Genomic DNA, 13,403 nt, shown 5'->3' on the forward strand with positions numbered 1-13,403 from the left:
CCCATAGGAGCGATGTTGTACGAGGAGGAGGAACAGGAGGACAGCTCCCAAAAGAATGTGGGTCCACCCAATAGTTCAAGAGCGTGAGGACAAGGGCCACTTCAATCTTCTTTACCAGGATTTAAGAAAGTAAGATATAGTAGGGCAACTTATGTTTTTTGGACTCATTGACCAACAAATATAATGTTATTTTTTTTTGTTGTTTGTTCAAATCATGTTCAATAATTACCTTTTATTTTGTTTCCTGTTTCAGGTATCCAGATAAATTTGTCAACTTCTGCCGGCTGACAATACCAGCATTTGATCGCCTACTCGACCTTCTTTCCCCCGAGTTAAATTATCAAGAAACAGTCATGCGAAGACCCATCTCTGCTGAGGAAAGGCTGCTCATCACCTTTCGGTAATTTTTTTATATTTTGGATACACATTCTACCCCTAAGATCCCCATGAAAACATGTTTTTCTTTTTTTTTTTTTTCCAGGTTTTTGGCCACCGGAGAGAGCTACACATCACTGCACCTCCAATTTAGGGTTGGTAAATCCACCATCTCTCAAATTGTGAGGTGTACATGTGCCGTCATCTGGCGGAAGCTGCAGCCCATCGTCATGCCATCGCCGACCGTGGAGACTTGGTTGCAGGTCGCAGATGGCTTTCAGTCTGTGGCCAATTTCCCAAACTGCATAGGTGCAGTTGATGGTAAACATGTGAGAGTGCAGAAGCCACAACGATCGGGCTCACGCTTCATTAATTATAAGAAGTATTTTTCAGTGGTCCTGATGGCGGTGGCTGATGCACATTACAAATTTGTTGCCATCGACGTTGGTGCCTATGGTAGTACTGGGGACTCTCGGGTTTTGCGATCATCTCAGATCGGACTGCAAATTCTTCAACATGGCGGAACGCTTCCAGCCCCAAGACCTTTGCCGGGTTCCACAATTCCAGTGCCCTTTGTGATGGTATCGGATGAGGCCTTTCCCTTAAAGACCAACCTGATGCGCCCATACCCACGAAGGACACTGGATGACCGGCGGAGGATTTTTAATTATCGGCTGAGCCGTGCACAAAGATATGTGGAATGCGCCTTTGGGATCATGTGTAGTCAGTGGCGTATCTTTCACACAGCCATCCAGTTAGAGACTGACACTGTTGACACTGTAATTAAGACGTGCTGTGTACTCCACAACTACCTTCAAGAATACAGAACAGAGGTAGATGAGGAGTCACAGGTGTCTGAATTAGTTGCAGTCGAAACCTCGGGTCAGGGAAGGCTTTCTAACTCGGGGGTGCGTGTGCGAGAAACCTTCACAGACTACTTCATGAGTCCTGAAGGTGCCGTGCACTGGCAATACTCCAGTGCCGGTGTTGAGCAGCCTGTACATGAGAGAAGAAATGATGATTGATCCCAAGCAACCGAGTTCTATGTTGATCAAAAATTTTTGCCAAAATTTTAAAAATTAATACAATTTTAGGTTGGTAAACAGTAATCTTGTCTCTGTGAAAATCAATTGTTTACACACCACCATTTCCCACTACACTCAATTTTCTGAACATATATACTATTATTGCTTTTAATTTAAACATATAGGCCATGGTGCGTTACTTTACAAGGGGTAACATACCAAATATCACTACAGTACACAAAGGAGGCAGTAGTTTGGGGTGTCACAGCAGTACGGTGGTTGGTTGAGCTGGTAGCTCCAATAGTAGTGAGGATGCAGCGTGTTGTGAGTAGAGTTTAGGTCCACAGCTGATTTTGTTGAAGTTTGCGTTGTCCGTTGTGGGTGTATGAATGACTAACCAAAATTTCAACTGTTTTTGTGGGATAATTAACAAACAAAGTATGTCAAGTTGGGCAATCTAGTAGAGGAGAGGACTCATCTAAATGCAAGTGTTTATTGCTTCATTACAGTGAGTAGTCTTTTGCACTGAAAATATATTTACACACACACACACACACACTGAGTCTTGAAACCATTATTTTTTATTTAAACAGTAACAAACTTGTATAAACCACAAGTAAAAAAACAGTATGAAACATACTACAACAGAACGACAAACATTGTCGGAATAATGTAACCCTGTCAACAGGACAGGCAAGGTGTCTGGTGGCTATGGAGGTTTTTTGACCAGACTAGTTACTTATTGATTAACCAAGCATCAAAATTGATGGTAGTCTGGATCGTAGCTATACGAGGGGTATAGATTTTGAGACAACACCTGACTCATTGTAGATTTTCCTTGTTGTCCACTAGTTTGTGATGGATTTGGGCGGCCATAAACCAATGAATCTGGATGTTCCGGACGAAAGGATGGCACGGGCACAAACCGCTGCGATGCATCTGCTGGTGGTGGTGGTGGAGGCACACTGCGGGGATTACAAAGGTTCATAATTCCAGTGATTATGTCATTGGAAGGTGGTGTATTTGATGCTGTGTCAACAGACATAATAAGTACATGTACAGCTGACATTATTACATTCTGACGGTCCCGTGTCATGGACCTCAGGCGGCTGGCTATGTTTATCCCAAAAGTGTCAAGTTCATCTTGATGTCTGACATTATCAATAAGACTGAGGGTTCTGCTAGTGAGTTGTTGAATTGCACTAGCGGACGTCTCAGTTATTGTCCCTTTTTTTTGTGCTGCCCTTGTCGATGACACGGAACGGCCAGAACCTGCCCGTATCCAAGTGCGCCTTGACACACCACCACCTGGGGTACTGCTAGCGGCAGATGCAGTAGCGTCAACAGTGGAGCCAGACGCCTCCACGACAGAGGACACACTGGTGTCCAAACAGGAATCACAACAAGAAGGTTCGGATGCTATGGAGGAAATGGCTGAAGAGGGCCTGTCATTCGGAGGAGCTGGAGAGGAAGACATGTCCAGGACCTCCTCGGCCTGACCCTGTTCCGGGCTGTTCTGTTCAGGGGCCGTTGACGTCCCGGAACTGATATTTCCATCCGTTCTGTAGAAGGAAGAACAACTAAATTATTATACACCAAAAAACAAGAGTAAAACTTTATAACTGAGCAGAAATATAAATATATATAAATAAATCATGGATACACTCTGGTATGACATGCGATTTTAGGGTCTTTTATTGAGCATCAAGTATACCTCCCGGAATATAAACAAGTGATCAAAGATGGGTAGCAGCATACGGGGACATAGTCTATGGACTAGCATATTTGGGAAGAATCTATGGAGCATTTTGGAGCCAAAACAAGGATCATTATATGGGACATATTATTATATTTACCATCTTATGTGGCCATTTTTTTCCTTTGTGCAACTTTTTTATTTATTTACGTTTTCATTTGTCTATTTTCACCAAACAGAGTCTCGACTTCCGCTTACCAAAAATCAATATTCCCCCAATGTTTTGTCAAAGAGACACACCGCCCTACGACAACAACTACAAATGTCCAGTCATCATCTAGAGCCAGCGTATATCCATTGTGACAACAGCCATATACAACCCCAGTTATCAAAGCGCAATTTACCTCCGCAAATTCCTGCTGGTTAAAACAAACTGCAGCAGATCTGCAAATGGAACCTTCTTTCTAGGAGGTGAACTTCCACTTGGTGTTTTCATAGACTTTACCAGCCTGTCCGTTATGGAGCGCCAACGATTTTTAACATCATCCACTGCAATGAAATGAAATAAAAACATTACTTTAATTTCCAAAATTACAGGCCAACTTAGTACTCATAATACAAACTTACTAATCTGTTTTTTTCCAGCTCTTGGCAGGTCAGGCCACTGCGAATATATTTCCGTCACAATTGCTGGCCAAGCATCCCTTTTATTGTATGTTCCTTTGTATGCCTCGCTGGCGCAGTCCCACACTTCAGGATGTTTCTCTATCTGTAAAGTGAAAAATCTGTGTTAATACGTGTTATTTCAAAATAATGTGAAATACAAAAGTCCGTTTTATCTCTATAATGTGGTCAACACATGTAGAGATATATATCCACAGTAAAACACACCTAGGCCTAACACAATGCCAAACCCCACACTCTCTGTATGACACCTGTGTAACAAAAGATACGCCAAGGATGGCCTTATACGCTTTCCCAAACACCACACCAATTCTCCATGGCTAAGGCGATTTTCACAGTAGCGCCTTTGATTTTTTATTATAGACGCATGAGTTAATACCATTCTATAACCATGTTCAGGCATGATACTAAAAAAGCTGAAGTGCGCATGGCAATCCACGCTACAGTGTGTTCTTGCCGCACAAAGGACCGTTTTGTTTTTTTTAACACAGGTGAGACGGAGGAAAAATAATACCGTTTGCGTACGCTGTGCCATGGCGTACTGTACAAAAATAATTTTTTTTTTTTTTTTAATAAATAAAATGGGTACGTGCACAACCCCATGCTGAAAAAAATTAAACATAGGGATGCAGGACGCATGCACATGGACGCGTACAAAATGAAACCCTATAAACAATATTTTTTTTTATTTAACACCGAATCCAATGCCTGACCCTTGATTTTAAAATATATACACAAAATTAAAAATATGGTTGACATGAAGTCATCAATGTTATGTCGTTTATTAATGTTGTTAAATATGTTTTGTTCTAATTTTGGTGTTCAATTTCGGGGTATAATCAAGAAAAAAATTGGCGTGGGCTCCCGCGCAATTTTAGCCCCCAGAGAGGGAAAAGCAGGTGAGTGACGGCAGATTTAAATAGCCTAAGAAGGGACCATTTTTTTGCCGCCCCCCCCCCCCCCCGGCTACAAAAATCTGCCGACAGACACCCCATTAAAGGGCACATATGTAAGATGCGCCTTTTATGTCACTTAACCCTCTCTCTTCCCACAGCCATCGTGCAGGGGCATATGGGGTAATAAGGGGTTAATGTCACATTGCAATTGGAATGTGACATTAAGCCGGGTTAATAACAGATAGGCGTCAATCAGACGCCGATCCATTATTAACCATATATTAATGAAGGGTTAAAAAAATTTACACAAACAATATTTTTAAAAATTTTTATTGAAATAAAGACAACTTTGTTTTGACCATTTTTTATTTCTCGCCCAATCCATCCATTGAAGAGTTTAAAAAAAAAAAAAAAAAACATTCATTGCTGACCTGAGATCAGCACAGGAGTGTGAGAAATTTTCCCACGCTCCTGAGTTCATCTCAGGACAGAATGGTAGTCCACGCATGCGCAGACCGGACCGCCCGAGTTCACCTGAGCAGCGCGAGCTGCCTTCGGGTGAATTCGGTAAACAATGAGCCGGGGCGCTTTATGGCCCCGTTCATTGTAGCGGCGTCGGGAGTTTAGAGCGGCCACTTGTTATGTGGCTGCTCTAAACTTTAGATCTTCGTGGGACAATCGTTTTTATGGGATGCTGCGGAGGGTAGGTATTTTTGTGGTTTGTTTTTTTACAATTTTATTTAGGTTGAGCATGGTCTTCGGGGAATTAGCAGAAGAGGTGAGTATGGGTTTTTTATTTTTATTTTATTTTTAGGTGGCGACGTCGGGGACAGGTAATTATAATTTTTTTCCACAGGTAACCACTGGCCACCAATGAAAAAAAATTATTTGACACTTTAAAAAAAAAAAAAGGCTGATGGTGCAAAAAATGATAAATATAAATATATATGGGGGGGAGGCAGGAATTAAAAAGGCGCATTATGGGGGCCCTAAAATTAAATATTGGTGGGGGACAGGGAAAATAAAAAAAATATTCACAGCAGGAACAGCGCGATGGGAAATACTGCTCCCATCGCGCTGAGCCTGCTGGCACTACTGTATGGGAACAGACATAGGCCGATGGGACTAGTAGTCCTATCGGCCTATGGCAGATAGCAGGCTCAGCAGCGGTCACAGACGCCCCATAGACCACATCCACACCATATACACCACACACTGACACATACACAGACACCACGCACACACACTCACCACGCTTATCATGAAGGGGATATTCAGCTCCATCCGGTCGTACCACTCCATGCCTGCAGTGCCAGCCATGATACAGGAAGAAGGAAAGGATTATGGGATTTCCTTCTTCCTGTATGGGATGGTCCTTGCATGGCATGATGGGATGGGCTAGATGACATTTCCTGGCCGCATGCGGTATTTACCGCGAAAAATATGCTGGTTTTATGTAAAAATGCGGTTTATATGCGATCCCATACAACCCTATGGGGCCGGGATCGCCGTGGATCCGCAAAATTAATGAGCATACTGCGTTTTTTTCCGCGATGCGATTCCGCCGTGGAAAAAAACGCAGCATTAGCACAACTGAGCGGAATCCCATAGGATTGCATAGGATGCTTATTTTTTGCGATTTCGCGGCAGAAACGTGCGGTAAATACCGCCGCGGAAACGCGAAAAAAACTGATCGTGTGAACGCAGCCTAAACATTAAAAAAAAATTAAACACAAAAAAAACCCCTTCAAATCTACATTTTAATAAAACTTTTAAAAAACTTAAAAAACTAATAAAATAAACTAATAAAAACAGACCCATTGTATCTGGGCATCTTTATCAGGAGTCCTGCCCTGATGGCGGCCCTGACCTGACCTCCACCCACCCCATTACCCCACCTTAGTAGGCCAACTAATACCTATAAGCAGAATTTAGTAAAACAGGCCACAAGTTTGAAGCAAAATAACATTGTTATTAGAGTCAGTAATATGTAAACAATAACATAAACACAACCTGTCATAAGTAAACAGTAAACTAAAGGAAACATCACTCGAATTAAAATTGATGGTAATATGGGTCAGAATCATTAAATCGTTGCCTGGGGGAGTAAAAAATTGGGAAGCCTGAGGTAACATGGGATACTGTGGGGGCCCAAGGCTCAGGTTTTGCGGAGGCTCAATCCCCTCCTCGGTATGCTCTCAAGAGGCTCTTGTATATGTGCCCAGGAGTACTAGGGATGCGGGTTTCTATCGAACACAGCAGACATGTCACTCAGTTTTCCCGTTGCCGCTTAATGCCTCTAACATGACTCTTTCGGCATGCACCCTTTGGGTTTCATCCAGCGTGCAAAGTTTGTCATCCACATAGTGTGCCAAGCCGCTAATGGCGGGTTTGTTCTGCTGAGTTAAAACTTTCTTTGCCAGTTCGATGAACTCAGGAGAAGGAGAGGTGGTGTCCTTTCTTTTTCGACATGATGTTAGTCGCCGAGGTATAGATGAAGGTGCACCTTCTTGACTAGCCTCCTCAGTACTGATTGCTGTACTGGCGATGTTATCACTGCCACATGTTGGTGTTGACGTAGCTTCACAACGCTCCTGCGTGAACAGAAAATGCATGTTAAAGCAAAAACCAAAAGTTATTGTACTTCATATAGCAACACCCAAATACAGTAATGCTTTTGCACAACAGTCACAAGCGTTCACTTGCACTGTAAACAAATGTGAGGGCGTGACTAGTAATACAGGATATGAAATGGCTTTCAACGGTATGAAAACTGAGTGGACCTAAACAAGTAAAGGAGTATACTTATCTGTACTGGAAGGGATAACTTTTGTAATCTGCAAAATTAATCATGTAAAACCGGAGTTACTATTTTCTATTCAACTATGCCATGTACATACTAACTTTAAATGCTATTTATAGGGAGTTAAATAAGGTACTTACATCTCCAACAGGGGAGTCAGACCGGATCTCTGGCTCTTCTTTCTCAGGCATCGTCGATACCATTGGGCGTGGTGCCTCTTGGTCATGTGTGAAGGCCATCAAGTCGTAGTACCATAACTTGGGCACATACACCTCTTCTGTACCAGCACCAGACTTTGTGGACTTCTCGACCTTATTTAGTTCTTTTTTTGTAGACTGTGCATAGACCTTGAATTTTTTTCTTCACCACAGTCTCATCCACCATGTCGCTGGGATTATGCTGTTTGAAGAGGGCAACTAGCTTATCATAAGCCTCCTTTTTTATATTTATTGCTGTAGTAGTCAGCAGATTTTATCTTCCAAAGGCAGGGCAGGGAGCGATATATTTCGATCAATTCCAGAATAAATTCCTGTTTCTCGGAGGACATCTGAAAAAAAATAAGAGCAAACAGTGAGAACGGCACAATACAAGTAACATTTTTGAAAACTCAAAATCGACGTTTGAAATGCACTAGTGTTTGTTGGGCGGGGCGGGAAAACTAAAATGGCTGCCCATGCCAAAGCGTATGTACACAGATAGAAGCCAAGCAGCCCCCCATTTGCTTGCAAGTGTAAAAGCATGACCACAATGTAGAATAGAGTTATGAATGCATATAATTGATCGCTGACCTAAAAAAGGAAACACAACAAAGATCCTAATTTGAGACCCCAGACAATGCCTACCTTGCAAGACGGAGCAACCAGAAGGTGTAGGAAAATCCACGAATAAATAGCGCAGTAGCGACTCAGACAGGGACACTGAAGCAAGCAGCGTAGAAAAATCCACAAAGAACGCACTAGCGACTCACACGGGAACGCTGCAGTCATAACGTATAATACGATTCACAGCGCTAAGCAACAATGGATGGGAGCGCTACAACGTTGTCTTTTATGACGAGCTTGCCCAATCAGAGAATGATAGTAGTGGCCACCAAGTGGAGCGTGGAAAAGGCAACGCTGATGCACGCCTATCAAGGTCTGCTTCATCACAATAGATGCTGTGTGACAAGGTCTCAACGGCCGCCAAGTTTGTTATACGGATCGCTGTATCGTTGCTGCGTCGTTGAGTAGATCTGCCTGTTTGGCAGCTTACTACCGACCATGTAGCGACGCACCAGCGATCCTTACCAGGTCGTATCGTTGTCAGGATCGCTGGTGCGTCGCTATGTGAAACGGGACCCTAAGTTTCGTGTCTCTCACTTTCACTTTTACACACAAAGGCATTCCAAAGCCCCCTTATCTAATCATGGACTCCATCTTGGAGAGAGAGAGAAGTTCATACACAAAGAAACTAAAATGAAGTCAGTATAGATAAAGTATAAATCCTCTAACAAGACCTTATCTTGATCTCCACTGTTCCTGTTAATTGCCATTTCTTAATTACATTTCCAATTGAGGAAAGGGCAACTTGAAAACGCTTAGCTATCTTCTTATATCCTTCTCCTTTGTAGGCCTCCATGATTTTCTTTTTCAATGTGCTAGTCAGCTACTTAGAAGAACCCAAGGCTGCTGTTTGTGGCATAAGGTTAGAGGATGCTGGGTTTTTGTAAAGCTGGGAAATTTGCGTCACCTGGCCTTTCCTAACGATGATGGTGAACAAGCCATAGCCCTAACAGGCTAATTAAGGTTTCAAATCTTGGTCAATGCTAATTAAGTACACAAATCTCCAAAGGAGCCTAAACTTTTGCACTGGCTTATTTTCCTTTTTCTTATTTTAAAATGTAAAAAATGACAATATAATATGTTTTGCCTAAAATTCAAAGGAAATGTGTCATCTTTATCTTCAGTCCTTTTCGTGATCATTTCATCTTCAACTTGCTTAACTGTTAACAAGAATAGTAATTTTCATCAGGGGTGCCCAAACTGTCACTATAACTATAGCTATATGTGATATACATTATAGCGTGGATATAAAAAGTCCACACTCCCCTCGAATTTCACGAATAATCTGCACAATCCAATTGAAATGTAAACTGAAATAATTCTGAAGAGAAAAATATAAATATCGAAATTAAAATACTGCAGTTCCATAAGTGTAAACACCCTGTTTATAATTGGCTAATTCTGAACACAACCGCATCCCCAATCACATTTAAACTCCTAATATTTTCTAAGTTGCATATTACACCAACTCAACCTCTCCAAAACTTAACTTCTTCTCCCGCTGTCCACTAACCTCTCTAAAGGTACTGTCACACTTAGCGATGTACCAGCGATCCCGACCAGCGATATGACGTGGTCAGGATCGCTGGTACATCGCTAAGTGGTCGCTAGTGAGCTGCCACACAGGCAGATCTCACCAGCGACATCGCTGGGGACGGGGGTCGCTACTTACCTGTCACACTAGGCGATCCTGCGTCCTCCCGCCTGCGTCCACGCTCGTCGCTCGTCTCCACAGGAAACCCAGCAGGAAGCTGACGACGAGAAACTGTCCTGGACGTTCTCGCGCGATCATCAGCGGGGGAGCGGTCGTAGGTAAGTATCAGACACAGCGATGTCGCTAGCAATATCGCTATAACGTCACAATTTATAGCGATTTTGCTAGTGATATCGCTTAGTGTGACACTACCTTTACTCTCTAAATCTGACAATGCCCTTTCTGTTGGTGGCACCATAATAACACCCCAGCAGCACGTGCATTGTGTGGGTGTTACGTTTGACACCAATCTCTCCTGCCGCTTACACCTAAAGAACATCTCAAGAATTCGTCCTTTTCTCACCATGTAAACAACAAATACCCTCACTGTCGCCTTGATCCACTCAGGCCTGGACTGCTGTAACATTCTATTAATTGGCCTCCCCCGCACTCGACTTTCCCCTCTCCAGTCTGTCATTAATGCAGCAGCTAGGGTCGTCCATCTAGCTAATCGTTACTCAGACGTCTCCGGTCTTCGCCAGTCATTAAACTGGCTGCCCATTCACTACAGGATCCAACTCAAAGTACTTGTTCTCACGCACAAAGCTTTCCACAGTGCAGCACCCCCTTACATCTCCCTCATCTCTCTCTATCGGCCTAGCCAATCGCTGTGCTCTGCAAATGACTTTCGACTAACCTCTGCACTAATCCGTACCTCCAACTCTCGACTCCAAGACTTCTACTGGACTGCGTCAATCATCTGGAATGCTCTACCCCAATAAATTACGACCATCCACAACTTGCACAGTTTGTCACTCCCTCAAAACACATTTGTTCAGAGTGGCCTATCACGTTCCCTAATCAAAGTCAGTTTATGTGTAAAGGCCCCGTCACACACAGCGATATCGCCAGCGAGATTGGTGATTTTGTGATGTCACAGCAATCTCGCCAGCGATATCGCTGTGTGTGACGGGGATCAGCAACCGGCCCCCCTGCTGGGTATCGCTGATCATGCTCCATCGTCCTGGGCTGTTTTTTGATAGTTGGTCTCCCGCTGGCCAGCACGCATCACTGCGTGTGGCAGCGAGAGATCAGCGATGCTGGTTTCCAAGGTAAACAGCGGGTATCCAAGAGCCGCGCGGCTCTTAGATACCCGCTGTTTACATTGGAAACCAGCTTGCTCGCTGGTCCTGATCACTGGAGGGGCTGTCTAACGATGTCCCAGCGAATCCCATCCATGTCGGATCGTTGGTGGGGTCGCTGGGACATCGTTATGTGTAACGGGGCCTTAAGTGTGTGTGTAGCCCATTCACTATATCTATCCCCCACTCCCTCAAGATGGCTGGAACATCATTGTAAATACACACTTGTACTTTGTATCTTCCCCACCTCATTGTAAATTGTAAGCTCTCACGAGCACAGTAGTCTTATATTGCTTTAATTATTGTATTGTTAACGTTGTTACTTATGACTGTTGTGTTTGAAACTGTTAAACTGCAAAGCGCTGCGGAATATGTTGGCTCTATATAAATAAAGATTATTATTATTACACCAAAGGCCATGTTCCAAAAACAACACAGCAAAGGGATCTCATTGTTGAAAGTTATCAGTCAGGAGAAGGGCACAAAAAAATTATATATATATATATTTGCTGTATTTTTTTGTAGCAATTCAGACTTTTTACTTTGTGTTTCTTTCCATAGGGTAGCGTCACTGCTATGTCTGTTTTCTATCCATTAGACACTGCTCGTCTCAGATTGCAAGGTAAACTATAAAAGTACGATTAATATGGTAAAACGTTTTCTTGGGTTTCATCAAGTCTCTTGGACTCTTCTCTACTTCATGTGTGACTTAAAAATTGTTGTACCCTTTGGTCAGTAAGTTTGCCTGTTATTACTCTTTTGTTTCCCAGCCATCCCTGTAAAATATACTATGTGCTATTTTGTTGTTTGCAACTTTTTCCTAAGGGTATGTGCACAGGATCAGGAATGACTCCGTATTTTCTCTGGATTTGATGCAGATGAAATCTGCACCAAATCTGCATCTGAGGTCACTGGCAGGTCACCTACGTTTTTGATGTTTTTCTACATGCGTTTTTCATTGCATGTGGGGTTTTTTTTGTCACTTGAAATGAAGCTAATTGAAAGTTGGCTTCTGGGAAGGAAAAAAAAAAGTGATTTTGTGTTTGCAGATATATTGGGGTATGTTCCCATGGTAAGTAAACGCTGTAGATTGGATGCTGCGTACATCCGCAGTGTCAAACCCGCAGCAGCCATATGTTACAGCAAAGTGGATGGGATTTCTTGAAATCCCATGACCACTATGTGTGCACCAGTGCCCGCAGATCACCCGCAGAGACGGACATGCGGCGTGTCTTTCCAGACCGCAGCATGTTAATTTATGTAGCATTAAGTTATGTAATGTAATGTTACATAAATTACCCATACACTTTGACTAGATGCGATAAAACCGCATTATCTTCCTAGTCACATGTGTATTAAGTGCTGGAATGCAACTTACAACGCATGTGTACTAATTTAAATAATGGTGAATCTTGTGACACAGCTGGAAGTACATGACACAGGAATTGGAGTAAAGCACAGAGCGAGAGGTCCCCTCCTTTTTAATAAATAATTTTAAAAAATGGCGCAGAGTCCCCCTATATTTGATAAACAGCCAGAGTAAACCAGACTACTGGGACTGGTATTTCAGGCTGGTAAGGATCCAATATCCATGAACCTTACCAGTCTGATAATACCAGGCCGTAGCAGTCTTCTTACATTGGATGCTTAGCAAAAATAGTGGGATCCCCTCCAAAAAAAATAGCGTGGGGTCCCACTATTTTTGTTAAACATCCACGGAAAAAGCAAACGGCTGCAGCCTGCCATTCTCAGGCTGGCGAGGCCCATGGATTTTGGCCCTCATCATCCTAAAAATAGCAGCCCGCAGTCCCACAATTGGCGCATCCAAAGATGTCATGTGAGGTAATATTTGTGGGGTTGATGTCACCTTTGTATTGTTCAGTCACATCAAGCCCATGACTTAGTAACGGAGAGACGTCTATAAGACACCTATCCACGTTGTTACTTATGACTGTTGTGTTTGAAACTGTTAAACTGTAAAGCGCTGTGGAATATGTTGGCTCTATAAAATTAAAGATTATTATTATTACACCAAAGGTCATGTTCCAAAAACAACACAGCAAAGGGATCTCATTGTTGAAAGTTATCAGTCAGGAGAAGGGCACAAAAAAATTATATCTATTATATGTGGGTGTGTATGTATGTGTGTATGTCCGGGATTGGCATCCGCACCGTCGCAGCTACAGCCACAAAATTTGCCACAGTCACACGTCTGGACCCCGAGAGCGTCATAGGCTATGTTGTGAGGCGAAATTTTATCCCCGCGCG

General features: G+C 42.9%; 1 protein-coding gene across 10 annotated transcripts in view; it reads left to right on the top strand.

Annotated features, from left to right (window-relative positions):
* Window positions 1–13,403, top strand: part of SLC25A17 (solute carrier family 25 member 17) — a 470,764-nt gene that overhangs the window by 112,135 nt on the left and 345,226 nt on the right. For 5 of the 10 annotated variants that reach the window (XM_073558023.1, XM_073558022.1, XM_073558025.1 and 2 more), the window contains exons 2-5: window positions 8–129; window positions 254–400; window positions 482–530; window positions 11,697–11,757. The exons of 1 other annotated variant lie outside the window; for it this stretch is intronic. In XM_073558023.1, the coding sequence (XP_073414124.1) occupies window positions 8–129; window positions 254–400; window positions 482–530; window positions 11,697–11,757 (379 nt within the window). Of the gene's footprint in view, window positions 1–7; window positions 130–253; window positions 401–481; window positions 531–11,696; window positions 11,758–13,403 lie in introns of those variants that run through there. 4 more of the 10 variants (XM_073558027.1, XM_073558028.1, XM_073558029.1 and 1 more) reach the window with 2 other exon arrangements.

This window comes from Dendrobates tinctorius, unplaced genomic scaffold (assembly GCF_039654945.1).
Source record: "Dendrobates tinctorius isolate UK_male_01 unplaced genomic scaffold, ASM3965494v1 ptg000012l, whole genome shotgun sequence".
In the NCBI taxonomy this organism is placed as follows: domain Eukaryota; kingdom Metazoa; phylum Chordata; class Amphibia; order Anura; family Dendrobatidae; genus Dendrobates; species Dendrobates tinctorius.